At 37.3% G+C, this 16161-nt stretch overlaps 1 protein-coding gene across 1 annotated transcript; it reads right to left on the reverse strand.

Moving 5' to 3' along the window:
* Window positions 1–5845: 5845 nt before the first annotated feature.
* On the reverse strand, window positions 5846–9049 carry LOC127153358 (uncharacterized). The gene is given in 5 exon segments (XM_051094406.1): window positions 5846–8182; window positions 8304–8484; window positions 8607–8705; window positions 8707–8769; window positions 8771–9049. Coding segments are annotated over 5 exon segments (930 nt in total). The 5' UTR covers window positions 8885–9049; the 3' UTR covers window positions 5846–7709.
* Window positions 9050–16161: the final 7112 nt, after the last annotated feature.

The following is a 16161-nucleotide window of genomic DNA, read 5'->3' on the forward strand; positions in this document are numbered from 1 at the left end:
AGGTGCAATTTATTTTCATCACATGCAAGAGTACAACTGACCAACAAACACTAACACTTAATGATGATAACTCAATGATACCTAAGTTTTGGTGTTTGATGTATAATATCACAAATTCATCTAAATTTGCAACTAACAGCAATGATAAATAATGTTATATTTAGTACTATATTAATGCATTGACATTCTTATGCTTACATTTCAAAGCCATTAATCATAATCATTTTGGAAAAGTCTAAATGAACCTGAGCACATTCAATTTGAGCAATAGCTGGTGAAAAGGTGAAGAGTGTAATTCCTACTCCACTGGCATCAGGACCTTTGGTGTGCTTCTCCAAGTCCATAGGATTTTCCATGTAAACCGAGGGAAATGGGGGGTTGTATTGTGTATTTTTTATGTTTTAAATAGACATATCAAGTGAATCAATTAATCAATTAACACATCATGTGCCAATTAATTAAAGATAAAGTTATTATTATAAAATAATTAATTTAAAGTTATCATTGTGTTAAATTAGAAAAGCACTGAATATACATTACAAAAGTAGCTTTATAAATAAATATTTTAATTCAGAAAGGAAGCAAGTGACTGCCTTTATAAATAACTCACTGAATCAAACGTGGATTCAACTCATTCAGTGAAGAAACACCGTTGCGTTGATCAGAGATGCACAACAGTTCTCCTTTATAGGGCTTTATTTTAGTTGGTGAAATTGAAATTATTGACAATGTATCTAAAATGTTATTATCTGCACCTTTAGCTTAATCTCCATTTTGAAGTAAAAAACTTTTACTCAGGTAAAGTCAGTACAATCCATTTTAGGGGCTGGCAAAATTACATTTTATAATCAGTCAGAGCTATAGAAATGCATCTTAATATCTACAAGTAAATCTCCATATTATGCGTAGGCCACTTTCTATCTGACCACCCCTACTCCCTACGTCTAGTTTTGATGTCCATCAGGGGGGGATCAAGCCTTCTTTAGGGGGGTAAGACACCCCCCAAACCAAAAAAAAAAAAAAAAAACCCACCGGACTCAGAGACAGGAGTAGCGGGCAATACACGCAGGGATCTTTAGGCACAGAATAAATATATAAATAGCAATGGATGAGAGCAATAGAGCAATGCAGTACTGGAGAATGCAACTGTCTTTGTAAATAAAGAGGAAGATTGTGGATTCGTTGGAGTGCACACACTTGCCCAGGATGAAGACTAGGATGAAAAACACACAATGGAGACACAGGGGAAACACTGAAGAAAATCACAAGGGGTAAGTAGGCAAGTGAGTAATACAAGTAGACCAGACTGGGATTAATTGTGTGCTTTTATGCAGGAGCAGATGAGTGTGTTGACAAAGTGCAAGTGATCAGTAATTGGGTCAGCATTAAGGCTGTGTGTGTGAGGAAGTGCATGAGAGAAAACGCAGAAGGGGAAATGTGACAAGTAATGTACCTTTGAAAGCGGTGTAAAAAGTGAAAGTACAGATACAAACTGAAAGTTTTGCTCAATTAAAAAACGTATCTGGCGAAAAAAAAAAAAAATAGTAAAAGTAAAAGTAAAAAACTGAAATTTAAATTGTACTTCAGCATTAAAAAATAAGTAACAAAGAAATTATTGTTTGATCATACTGAATGATCTTCTCAATGCAAAGTGAAATAAACTGCATAAATAGTTTTGTCAGACAGACATACAAAGGTTTAGTTTAAGAAGGAAAATAAAACAACACAATGGCACCGGACAAGAGCGTCTATATAGTCCATAAAATAACAATTGAAATGCAGCTCAGTGGAACACAATAATATATAGACCCTGAAGGCATCGTTTACAACAAGGGTTCTCAACTCCAAGATTCATTTTTCTGCTAATTTCAGCTCCAACCCTAATCAAACATACCTAAACAAGTTAATCAAGGTCTTTAGGATCACTAAAAAAGTTACAGGCAGGTGAATTTGATCAAGGCTGAGGCTAAACTCTGCAGGAAAATGGATCTTGCGGGCCAGAGTTGAGAACCCCTGCTTTACACCCTCATACCATCCTAAATGCATATGACTTACTTCTTTCAGATGAATCTAAAGATTTTTAGAAAAAAATAATCCTTCTTTCTGCATATAATGCAGAGAGACAAAAACACAAAGGTGAACACGATGGAAATCCATACAACCGCAGGTGATGAATCAGAATCAGTCTTCTGTTGTGTTCACTTTATGTGGTTTTTAAAGAGTTCCAGTACATTTACATTATATGGACAAAAAATCTTTGTTTGTGTTCATCCCAAGAAAGAAACTCATGCATCTGTGACAGCATGAGGGTGAATAATTGATAACAGAATTTTATTTTTTTTAGGTGGACTGTCCTTTTAAAGGGCACAGTGTGATGCAGAGGCCAGAAACATATTTCAGACAGATACTGTATATTAAATTAATGATGAATGACACAGAATTAAAACATTAATATTGACTTTAAAAGTTTTTGTGTTGTTTGTTCAACATGCTTTTTGCAACAGTAATAAATCTGTTATAAATACATCCATTTTTTTTCTTGGTAAATATTGATATGTAATTATTTGTAATTATTTATATAATTAATGTGTAAATCATGTAATTATTTAGATTAGAAATAGTTCATTGACAGCCCTAACTGTTACTCAGTATGTAATTATAATGCCATTTATCCACTTCCTAGTAACAGCATCAGTAAACATTCTTTACAATTAATTTAACATACAGCGTTCATTTAAACACTTTTAGAAATTTGTAACATTTAATAAAATGTTTAATAATTAAAAAAAAAATAAATTAATTCTCATCACTGATTTTATTTGCACTCAATCTTGTGTCTTTTGAAGCCAGAAATTTTCCTGATAACGGTAATAAATAAGCTAAAATGCTTGCTTGATGCACAAAAACAAACATCAGTGGTTCTCTCATGTCAAGCATGTATGTTTGAGCTTCCATTTACCATATTTAAGGTGTGATGTTTTTTCTTCAGAAATGTAATTAAGTAAAAGTACAAGAAGTCATTTTAAATTGCATTTAAGTACAGTAAAAATCCTCCAAAACAAAACTTAAGTACGGTAATCAAGTAAAACTCAAGTGTTTTCCATCCAAAACTTTTCCATCCAAACCTTGACTTTTGTGTATACTAATGGGATAGGAAACAGTATTAAAAAATTACACACTTCACCAAAACTACAGTTACTGCTTTCACAATAAGGTTGTGCCACTTGCCAGCAGGTGGCAGTATAAAACAAATTTATCATGACATTTCTGTGCCACTGTTCATTGTGTCCCATGTAACAGTGTGGCCAATAAGTGGTTTGTGAAATTTGAGAGCTTTGAGAGTCAAAAAAATGTACACAGACAAAACCAAATTAAACCCTGCAGCTCGTGACGATACATTGAGGTGTTAAGACATGAAACAATCGGTCTGTCCAAGAAACTGAGCAGTATTTATATAATTTTTTTTTATTTTTATTTTATTTTTTTTCCTCTGATCCATCACAATGCCCAACTGTCCTGAGCGTGTTTGTTTGTGTTCTACTGAAGAATCAAAGTCACCTTGGATTCCCTGGGGGTAAGCAGATAAACATCAAATTTTCATTTTTGGGTGAACTATCACTTTAAAGACTCTCAATTTTGTTTGCCACAGAAGAAAGTCAAAGGAGTTTAACAACATTGAGCTTAGTAAATAATAACAGAACTTTCATTTTTGGACAGTCGATTCCTTTGATACAATTTTATATAGTCTTTTGCTTATTTGTGTTTTTGGAGCTTGACAGTATAATTTTATGACCCTTCATCAACACACAAAAGGAGGCCTTGTACATGTCTACTAATTTCAGCACTGCAGAGTGGTCAAACACATCTCTTATTCTAACTCTATCTGACATGATGTGAAATGACTATCTTATTGAATGAGACATGAAGAATACTCACTGCTGAATGTCACAGTTCACTGATATGTTTTCTTGTCGTTGTCTCATATGTAGAGCTCTGCAGTCACCTGGCAGAAAATAAAGCTGATTACCGTAATAGCAGTAAATATTCTACTGGCTAATAGTTTATCAGGTAAAATTGCATTGTATTGAAAGTATTTTTATGTAAATGAAGTCATTTTGTAGCCTTGTTGGATACCTGACTTACTATCACTATCACATACGGAAAAGATGACTCTAGGTTGCATAACAAAACAGACATGTTGACTATCACTGAATTCTAAATGTGTGAATAATAGAGCCTAGCAGAGGAAAACATATGTGTAGAGCATATAAGCGTGGTCTTGTTTATTTGTAGATAATCTACCATCAAAAGCCTGTGATGCAGTTTGTTTAAACATAGACATAAACTGCTGACCCTAAAGCATTGTCATAGCTTACACTGACCAGCAGATGTCAACACTTAACAATTTTTTTTTTTTTAAACGAACACTAAAATGTTGCTAAAATGACTAAATAAATCGAATTTGACATTACCTGCTGAAGTGGTAGACAGACAGCTTCAGTTACTTCACTTAATCTGTCAAAGCTCTTTAGTAGTAACTCCTGTCACAAAATTTTTAACAATATACTGGCCAATCTTTTCCAGATAATGAAAGTGTGCGCTTTAATTCCAAGCCATTTGAGACCATATTTTTGACAAGAACAACAAAATATTAGAATCATTATTATCTTGCACTGAACAGGATCCTTGAGGCTGCACATAAAAATGTACATAATACTATATGGCATCAGAAAACTTGGAATATTGCAGAATATAAAGCACTTTTATGATGAATTTGTGTCATTTTGGAACTTCAGTCAATTCACTTTCATTACAGTAGCCAGAATATTCACATTTTCTCACAAACTCTCTATTTTGTTTTCCACAGAAGAAAGCCATTTGGTTTTGGAACAACACGGAGGTGAGTGAATGGTGGCAACTTTCATTTTTGGATAAATTATTCCTTTAATACATCATAGTCTTGCCTATTTGCTAATTTGTGCTTTTATGAGTAATTATGGAAATGTCAGTCTGTTTCTCACACAAAACTTGGAATATACATGTGTGGACTACTTTTTACGGAACTTCTTTTGTCTTTTTGGAGCTTGACAGTACGGTTTTCACACCTTTTTCATTGTTAACATTAGCAGAGACAATATGGAAAATATCTACAGTGTATCATTTAAGAAAGTAGTGTGTATTTATAATGATATGAGAGTAAAAAAAATCTGACTTGACCTAAACTTTCAACTAAAGAATCGCTGAAGAGTACTAACTCATTGTGACCACATTGTTGCGGGCATCTGGTCCTAGTAGTGCAGTTATCCCTTAAAAATGCAGAAGAGGCTCCAATCTCCCGTTAATTAAGTTCACCCATGGTGTGAGAGGTACAGACTCACTGCACAGAGGCCCCTGAGCCACAGCCAGGCTGGGCTGTGAGGGGTGCGCTCATTAGCAGCCCGACAACAGATGGAAACGTTCTTTGCACTTTAGCAGATGAGAGGTTCACCTAGGGCCTAATGGTGCTATAATGTACATACATGTCTCCAAGCAGTCTACCTGACTACCTGATGATTGCCATTAGCTGAACTGAGACAAGAGGTCAATGGAGGGAAAAGCACTGTGGTGCAGATGAACTTTTTGATGAAGATTTTAAGGTGTTTAATGCTCATATAGCTATCCTTTGTCATTAGCAGCAGCATTGCTAATTAGCAAATTACCTTTTTAACCTCTCTTGAAAACGTCTGTAGAAAGATGGCATATCCCCTAAATGAAAGGACGAGAATCTTAATTCACATTATGTATAAACAGCTTTATTCCTATACAGAAAATATGAAGTACAAAAATAAAGAGTAACTTTGCCAACAACAACAATTATAACTGATAAATAACACATGTAAAATACTGAAGCAAAGCAATTGTTGTCAGCTTTTTAAAACAATATTTTTAGATGTCTTTTCGGAGCAGCTTTTAATATTGAAACATCAGGACTCTTAAGGTCAGCAGATCGGGCAGACAGATGGACTAGCCAGAACACAATCCATCTCCCCCTCATCCTTAGTGTTTTGGAAGAAAACTACTTTAATTTCCTTTTCATAAATTGAATCTGAGACTTCCCAGTAAGTGCTCTCAGAGTTTTATAACCCTTGGAGGACTCAGAAAAGCACCCAATGAAATCCCTTGTCAGATCATGACAAAGTTATCTACAAGTCCACGAAAACCTTTGGGTTTAATAGTTTAGTTTTTCCGCAACTGTGATATTTTGCAGCTGATCTTCTTCAAAGCCTTGTTGTTACCCACGCTGGTTCATCGTGAGATGACAGGGGTTGAAGAACACAGGCCAAAGTATAAACAATAAATATAAACATCCACAAGACACATATGTAGACATGGTAATAAATAAATAACTTAAATGAAAAAATAAATATGATATCTGTTAAGTGTACAGTAAATGTTAAGGGATGCATGGCATCCATTTGGTAACAGTCAAATAAACAATGGCAAATGCATTGTGGTCATCATCTGTCTTGATAAAAGAGAACGCTAATGACCCTGCTAAAGCACAGTCTGGTAGACATCACATTATGCACATTAATTTCTTTTTTTGTCGTTAACTAGAACGGGGAAAACGTGTAAGGCCAAATAACTATGGTGCAACTAAATCAATATATGAATGCTAAAAATGGCTAAAAACGGACCTTTAGTTGGTATGTAGCTAAATCCAACTATTGTTTCACATAGTTTGACATCATGCTTACGTAACGTATGTTAATGATAATATGTACTTTGTACATTAATATTTGATGTACCAGCATAAAATAAATTGGAAAAAGACTATTGCCCCTATGGTTAAGCATCAAATATTAATTTTATATATTTTATTCATTTTACTACTGTATATCTTTCATCAACTTCCTATATAAAAAACTGGCCTCATCAAACATGAACCCTTTTAATACCTCTTTATTTTTGGTATTAAAAAGGATTAAAAATGTAAGATTAAAAAATAGTTCATATCATTCCTGTAAAAATCCTGAGAAATGAAAACCCTACTGCAAATACAATCAACCTTCAGCGCTTCCAGCTGAAAGGGTAATACTAACTGGCCTGTGTGTTTTCTATCGGGCTAAACTTTTAATAATACTCCACATATGTTTGTGCAATTACATTGTAATTACAACAATAATGTGCTGTTAATAATGAATGATCCAAATGTTGCTAATCTGGCTGAAATATTACATGCCAGACTGTAGGCCAGGAAAATGGGCACTGACATCCAGGATCAACAAATGAGTCTGACAAATGAACCAGGATTTCGTGCTGTATCCAAGTCTGATGAAACTCCTGGTAAGCAAATGCTCGTCGAGTTATAACATGTAGTTTGTTTATAGAGCCGTTCAGATGGACGATCCAAAGTTGCTGTTCTTCCATCCTCAAAATCTCTCCACATTGAGCCCAAAGAGTCTCTCGTCATCTCTCTGACTCGGTCAATTCGTATTCTAACCTCATTCAAGCTTTTCTGTCGAGGTTTGGTGTGATGAACGTTTTTAGGCATAGGCTGTTGTTGTGAATCACTCACAGCAAAACCAAATTCCCTCACAGCTCCTCACCATGGCCAACCCACCCGACCTTGTTCTGTAGCCACGGCCCAGGAGGCTTCCCGATTCCTCCTTTTTCTCTCGTTGCACCATTTCTTCAGGTCACGCTCCCCCTCCCCTCTTCAGCTCGCCTCATCCCACGCACTCACAGTCTGCTGCGGAGAGGGACTTGATGGTTCTCCAGGTTGTGGTAGCATCCATAAAAGAGACCGGTTCATAGCCCGTGGGCCGGCAGCAAGGGTGTACGCTAATCTTCCTGGCCGTGCGCTTGGGCAGACTACCGTTGGCCAGCAGAGCGCGCAGAGCCAAGTCGTAGTTCCCACGAGACCTCTGGCAGGAGCCGACGCAGAACTTGAAAACGACAATCTCGTCTGAGTCGAAGCCCATTCCCAGGTCCCGCACGTGCATCTCACGTTTCTCCACGCGACAGTCCCGACTGCTATGCCGTCCCCTGCTGCTCTTCTCTTTCTTTTTCTTTTCCTCCTTCTCTTTTTTCTTCTTTTTCTTGCGCGCACCTTTGGTCTGTATGTCAGAAGTGTCCGGCGAGCGGGGGGAACGTTCCCATCTCGCTGGTTGTTGGTCGTCCTCGACGAGCACAGATGGCTCTGCGGATGAGACAGGAACGGATGGAGATGAAAAGAAAGAGAAGTTCGTCACCTGTTCAATATTAAACAATTTATTGTTGATTCATTCTTTGTAGAAATCATTCCCAGACACCCAACTCACCAAACAAACCGTGCCATGGGGAGTCACTGCCCTCCTCGAACTCTTCCTCAGCGTCTGGAAAAGCCTCTAACGGCAGCTCCTCCATCCCAGCAAATCCTACTGCGGCTTCGGATTCTGCACGAAAACGTGACCTGTCTCCTGCCACTAGGGGCAGCAGAGACATCACAACCCATACAAGCACCTGAGCAAACAAAGCAAAGGTGGATGGAAAATGAAAGGACAGTTTTTCAAAGTAATTAGAGCATCTCCTGGGTACTCGAATCAATGGATGTCCAAGCAAAGAATTTGCTCATTTATACACACCTGCCAGCGTTTCCTGTGACATGATGTATCGGTGACTGATGGCATGGCAGGCATTGCTCTGATCTGACTCCTCGGCCACCACCAAACTCCCACCTGCATGGAAAGAACAAGGAACGGCTTTATTATACAGCAACCTACAGTTGTACATGTACATACCCAAGTCAGGTAATGTAAACTCGAGAGAGCAACATGCGGGTGACACATACACATGCATACAAATGTATATTCAAAGGTGTCCAATTCATCACGGTCATAATGCCTTTAGAAACCATGCTCATTGTTGTTATAGAGAGAGACCGGTGTGATCTCTGAGCGTGGCCGGTGCTGACTTGCCTGCGGACAAAGCTACAGTGTTAAAAAGAGCCGTTGTCCGTCAAATAAACAGCCTTAAAGCTGTCAAAAGCATTCTTGACGTGGTTAGATTGCAGCATTTAGAAAGAGCCTCATGCTCTCAGGGGGTCCTACAAGCCACAGAGATACAGAGAGGTTGATAAGAGCTCTGAGTAATGCAGATGTTTATTGACTCATTGCAGTGTGTGACTGTGTAACCTGTGCTGGGGGCTCTGATTTATATCAGGGTCAGGAACAGGGCACAGTGTCTCAGTTAACACCATTCAAACAGCAGGATTCAGTCAAACACGGCAACCCGAAAATGATTGATGAGGACGGACCAATTATTTGCTAGGGGAAAAGGGATGGCAGGCAAAACAGCAGAGCGTGCCGTGCTTATATTTTGGCATGGTTTTATAGTGTTCCAGTTGTGTGGGGTTGACTGAGGCTGGATTCCTTTCTCTCACTCATGTCTGAGAAATCTGCTTCAGGAGGATCTGAACTGATGGCACACTTAAGGCTAATTTTCAAGAATTAACGAACAATAAAGCAGTTAGCCACAAGAGGATGTGCCTTTATTTTAGCATGGTTAAATGCTTATGGTGTGAAGCGGCTAATACTGCTTGTAAAGAGCCAAGTTACAATAAATGCACGTAACTGTAGGTTTAGCAATATGTTATTTGAGGAAAGGTCTTTTGTGATATCATTTTCAATCTGTATGACAATTTTTTTTATGCAAAACAACTTTGTAGCAGAATAGGGATGCACTGAAATAAGTTTAAGGGTGATATTTATAAGCCAATAAAGATTTTCATATTATTTTTCATACTTTCACATTTTAAATATTAATTTATACATTTATAATTATATAAAAAAAAGAGAAAAAAAAAGTAATATTACAATAAATTTCAGATAAAATACTATTCTACTATTTTGGCAAGATAGATTTAAAATAAAACTAAAAAAGTAAAGTATTTGCTTAAAATTACATTCAACTGTTTTTAAATTAAGAGCATTTTGAGCAAGTTTAAGTGAGCATTAGATGACATGAATCAATTACATGAATCAATGACGAATATACACACAATTTAGACAATAACCAAACTGTCAATAACCAGTATGGTGCTGATATCTATTTATACCTAAAGCAGAATATCCAAGCTGCTCTTTTCCATACAGTAAAAGTGGATGCTAAATATGGTTGTCCCTACTCCCAGTCTGTTTTCAATTTATCTCATTTGGTGTTAAGAAAGCAAGCCACACGGGCTGGAAATGACATGAGGGTATATGATGACAGGGTGAAACTATTCCTATAAGCTTGCATTGTGGAAGTAGCTAGGAAATGTAGGGTCTACTCTAATTTCACCTTACATTAAAGGGGGCTAGTCGTTGTACCTGTTCTATTCATTCTGGGCCATTTTCTGAGAACTCTCATAATGTTAAAGAAAGGTCATTGTGAAGTTTTAAGGGTCAGAGGATCTTTTGCTAAGCTTTTCTCATTCAGTAGGAAGCCATTTGAGTCAAATCATCCAGACTCCTGATCTACTCACAAGCCATCCTTTGGATTCAAGTACTCTTGGATGATTTACTGAATAAATCTTTAAAGATGAAAAAAATAAAAGTATTATCTTATGTGCTCCTCAGGAGCATTAAAGATGTCTAATGCTGTATCTTTAGATCTTCAGTCATCTTGGTTTATTGGCTGCTTAAGGCAAATGCAGAATTTATGTCTTCTAAATCCAGCCAAATAAATATGAACCCGGTTTCAACAGCTTCAGGACATATTTATGGCATCTCCTGAGGCCGGCTTCAGCTGAGAAAGACCACATATGACCAGAGATGAATGTGGATATACTGTTAAGAGGTTTTACAGCATGAACTCCTATTGAAATGTGACTTCTAGCTACCCTCATTCTAACTCCTGCATGTGTTGCATTAAAATCGAAGCGTTGTTTATGCGTGGAGATTTATTGTATTCTGATGATTTTCTAATTGTAATTGTATACATATCTGAATCTCCTTAAATATGTGGCACTTTATCTAAACTGCCATAATTGCTTTGATCATAAGCGACATAAAAGCACACGCCCTGAGCTGCATATGTGATTGTTTGTTTATAAATGGTTTGCGTGCGTGTGTATGAGTGTTATGGCTGTGACTCTGTGAGCGTACACATCTGTGCTCCTGACCACAACAATCATTCTTACAGTCTGGCTGGCTTCCCTCCTTCACTCTTCAGCTTCTATCCAGCTGAATGTATAAACCTAATGTAGAAAACCCAGGCTGACCGTAACAAGCAAATCAATATCAGACACCTACAGAGAAACAAGACCAGCTCCACCACAAGAATTCGGAAATCTATTCATTGTAGACTATTGGAAGTGCAATCTGGCTAATAGGTTGGCCGGCATTCAGGGTCTGTGCGCCCCATTTCGTGCTGTCAGTTTCTAAATAAGCCCCTTGGCCTCTCATTCCCTGGCGACCCCCCACCTCACTGCTTCCTGTAAGCTGAGATGGCATGCTGGGGGCGCAGGCCAGAGGTTATGATAAGAGCACTACCTGCCTCTCAAACACACAGCAGGCTGTAACAGACAGATAAGCAATGAAAACTGTTCATAACACAACAAATTCACACCTATTGTGAAAATTTGTCAAAGAAGGCATCACTATTACCATTGCTCATCTTCAGTGCATAACTTGTCTCACGTTGTTTATGTTACAGATACGAATGATACTTTAAATCAAGCATATCACAACTGTTCTAAACAAACAGGTGAAAAACCAATACACGTACATTCATTGAAAGACTGGGCCATATATAGAAACCAGAATATCACAATGGGCTCTTTTGACTTACTCAGCGAAAGCATGCAAATAGCAATGCCTTGGCAATCACCGAGATCACCTTAGCATTGTAAAGTGATGTTTGCATGAGAAACAGAGATGCAGATTGTAAAGAATATAATAATTTTACTTTTTAACAATACTAAAGAAGCAAAAGAAAAATGTTATAAAAAAGATGATTTTTTATAAAATACCACTGACAAAACTCAGCACTTTGATTCAATTAAAAGAACCGACTCATAAGAGTCATTAGCTCAGGATACACTGGATGTCCTGCATGCATTTGAAAAAGAATTGACTCAGTTGATACTACTTAAAAAACTCAACTTTCACACTTTAATTGACTTAAAGGGTTACTCCATCCCAAAATTAAAATTTCTCTGACCCTCCCATAGACAGCAATTAAAATTAACACGATCACTGTCCAGAAACGTAACAAGGAGATCGGTAAATTAATCCATGTGTTATCAGGAGTTCAACTGTAATTTTACGAAGCTATGAGAATACTTTTTTGTATGCAAAGAAAACAAAAATAATGACTTTATTCAATAATTCATCTCCTCCGCATTACCGCAGCGCCATTTTGGAGCATATCCCCTGCGCCACACGGATACGTTTTCTACATTTATTTACGATTTGATTCAAATGAAAATAATGTATCCGTGTGTTGCGGCTGACACAAAACAGCATATGCTGTTTGCGTTCAGGGGATATGCTCCAAAATGATGCGGAGGAGACAAATTGTTGAATAAAGGTGTTATTTTTGTTTTCTTTGCGTACAAAAAGTATTCTCTTAGCTTCATAAAATTACGATTGGACCCCTGATGTCACATGGATTATTTTACCGATCTCCTTGTGATGTTTCTGGATGTTGATCACATTAATTACATGATCAGAATGCATCAAAAATATCTTGTGTTCCGAAGACAAACAAAGCTTTTATGGGTTTGGAACAACATGGGGGTGATTAATGACAAAATTTTCATTTTAGGATGGAGTAACCATTTAAAAGAACAAAGAATTGACTCATAAAATAAAAATATTTTTTGTTCTGTTGCATTACACTGTTTGACTTTTTTTTTATCCTGTATAAAAGTGAAGATATCATTCTTAAGACTGACAACAGATTGTTTTTCTGAGCTTGTGCAAAGCTCTTTCATGAATGGCAAATCAGTTAATATAATTAGCAGCTCTAATTTCCATATACAATGCTCTTAAAAGGCAATCAGATTTACCTAAAGGCAACTAATTTACATCAATACAAATGAGGCATAAGAACCTTCTTGATTTGATTTCAGATTTGGTTCAAATTAGGGAAACTTATTCCGGGAAGCACCCAAAACAGTGCATTTGAATTGGAAACCGCCACTGACACAAACACTCCAACGTGCAAATCTTCCAATGAGGGAAAAAGCATCTTCCACAGTTTCTCACATCCACCTTTAGAGGTGCACCTGGTTGTGTTTAAGTGCCCTGAGCAGTGTCTTTGTTGGGCAGTCACTCTGTGTCTCCTGCATCATGGCTGTTAACATGCGAGCTGAGGGTGCCTGAGGGACGGGACTCTTGAAGAACTGCAGAGCGGTGCTGACGGCCTCCGTGCTGGGACTCATTGATTAAAGGCATGCTTCAAATGCACAACAACCTGCCCTCAGGCACATACATGCCACCGTTAAAGAATACGAGAGGATCACAGTGGCGTCATTGTGACTAACATAGATGCAAACTACTCAGTCCAGACGGCAGATGCAAATGAGGGGCTGTCATTTCAGAGTTGGTGTGTGTTGACTACTGTAATGTGTGATGGAAATACATACCATAAAAATACATGATTAAAGTAGATGATTTGTTAATTATGATGTTTAACCAGTTCTGCTGACTAGTTAACAATGTTTTGTTTTCTTGAACGTTTAGTAGAACTGGGTTAAAAATACCAAATTCTTTTTTGATGCGTCAATATCAGTTCTTAAATGCCAAGAACAGATGTTTTAGTCTATGCCGTTCAGTCGATGCGTGAACAAAACTTAACGGAACATTATTTATAGCGTGCATCGCATCCAATAAATCACAATAAACTTTGTGTTTTGTTACTTTTGATGTGAAACAAGGTATCCAATTTAAGCAATACCGTTTGTCTCTCTTTAATGTAGCGTGACAGATCAAGCGGCAGAACCGCCATGAACTGATCATTGCTTCCTCTTTTCTGCTAGTTATAGCACAAAATAAACAATCACTAATAATACTGAACATCAGAAGGCATGCTGATACGAAATGTATCAGATCTCATGTAATTGCTCAGTCATTAACAATATGTCACATAACGTAGTGATCATAGCCCGATAGTGGATAGTTAGCTAGAAAAACTCTAGAGATGAACATTTTCCTAAAATGCACTATATTGCATATTCAGTTATATTTCACTTAACCTGTTCTTCAATATTTAGCCTAATGTATGCTTAATGAAAACATGTTTTTTTATGACAGCCACTATTAAAATGTTCATATTTAAAAAAAAAGAAAAAAAAAAAAAGAGTAATAACATAAGTAATTAAAAAGTTATTAAATAACTTTTAATATTATAGTAATATAAATGACAGGGTTCCTTGTATAATGTACAGACAGCATTAGGTTGGAAGATATTTTTTTCTTTGAGAAAAAATTCACATACTGGACCTAATATACATCTGAAAGAGTCAATCTAGAATAAAAACAAAACAAAACAAACAAACAAAAAAAGATCAGAGGCTTGTGAATCGTGAAATTTGTGTCAATACCCAGCCCTAAAGTTGTAAACTGTCTAGACTGGACTCAACATAGAGCACAAGCAAGTCTCAAGAGAGACCCCTGTGTTGTTTCACTGCCTGCTCCTCTTGGGTTGCCCCCCCTCGGACAGAACCATTAGAGGTGTTTGATGTGCCAGGTCTACCTGTCATTAATGTTGAGGAGCAGTGATGTGGGATACTCCACACTAAATCAGCCAGCCAATAAAAGACACCTGGTGAAAGCAGAGATGCAAAGTACACTTCACCAGCCCGGACTGCTTGATCATTACCAGACATGCTTTTTATCTGGGGGTGTGAACTTCAGCCATGAGGTGCATGTAATATATCTATACATGTTCCCTCCGGCTCGCTAAACTCCATAGGCCTCAATCTCCATTACAGTATTGGCACATGCAAAGAGCAAGCAGCGTGCATGCCCTTTCAAGTTCATAGGTCTTTCCTTCGAATAGTACTTATTACATACGCCCCATGTAAATAATGTATTGGACCTGTTACAACAGACTGCATTTTGGCTATTTGCAGATATCCGAGACACTGGTTTTATGACATTTTAATGTGCTCATGTTCCAGAATTTGAGTTCAATCGCTGCATGTCTGAGTGCGTGACATCCAAGCGTATAATTCAATAATCCTTCTCTGGCAAAAGGTAAGTTCTCATTACTGTCAGAGTCCAGCCACTGGAGAGGTGAAGAGAGAATGTACGCTGCCAAGAAAACCAGCATTACCTGTTTGAAACCCTTTACTCTTTTGTTCCAGAATCCAAGGGGAAAAAAAACACGCTGATTATTGGATTGTGAACACATGTGGTTTTCAGACCACCATTCATGTCACTGAGTGAACATGATAGCAAAAACAACTTCTATTAATTGCAAAGATACATCATTCATGTTTCTGCTACATTCAGTTTCTCTCTTAGAGGAAACTTTTATGTTGAATTAAACATCCCAAAAAGACTCTTCTTATTCTAGCAGTGTATACTCGTAATCATAGATTGTAGTGTGTAATGCAAGTAAAACCCTGAACCTGAAAATAAATAAATAAATAAATAAATAAATAAATAAATAAATAAATAAAGTGTTTTTTATGGGCATCATCAGTTCCATGAAGAAGGGTTCCATGAAGAAAAAGGTTCTTTAGGTTTTTAAAATGTTCTTTACACTAAAAACTGTTCTTTGTGGAACCCAAAATGGTTCTTCCATGGACTGCTACTTTTTTAAGAAAGTATTTAATCAGAAGGTCAGATACTGTTTATAGCATTGCTTGTATAATATTTGATCTGAAAAGAACTTTTAATGAGTTTAATTTGTCAACACAGTTATGACGCAGTCAAATCAACATCAGTGATGTGCGCACGTCCTGGGTCGTTCTCTTTTGACTTCTTACGGCACTAAATTCCTGAATTCACGGTACATCAGCAATGAAATCAGCAGTGTTCAAGTTAGAGGCTGTGAGCCTTGACAAAAGAAGCAGGTTGGTTGGCAAGCTTTATTTTTGCTACGCAAATGCAGTGGCCACTGTTTGCATTCCACACCACGCGGCTGCATCACAAGCTTGTCGGACAGCGCACGAGAGCATGTCCCTTCCCTACCAGATCCTTGACT

Source organism: Labeo rohita, chromosome 2 (genome assembly GCF_022985175.1).
Source record: "Labeo rohita strain BAU-BD-2019 chromosome 2, IGBB_LRoh.1.0, whole genome shotgun sequence".
In the NCBI taxonomy this organism is placed as follows: Eukaryota; Metazoa; Chordata; class Actinopteri; order Cypriniformes; family Cyprinidae; genus Labeo; species Labeo rohita.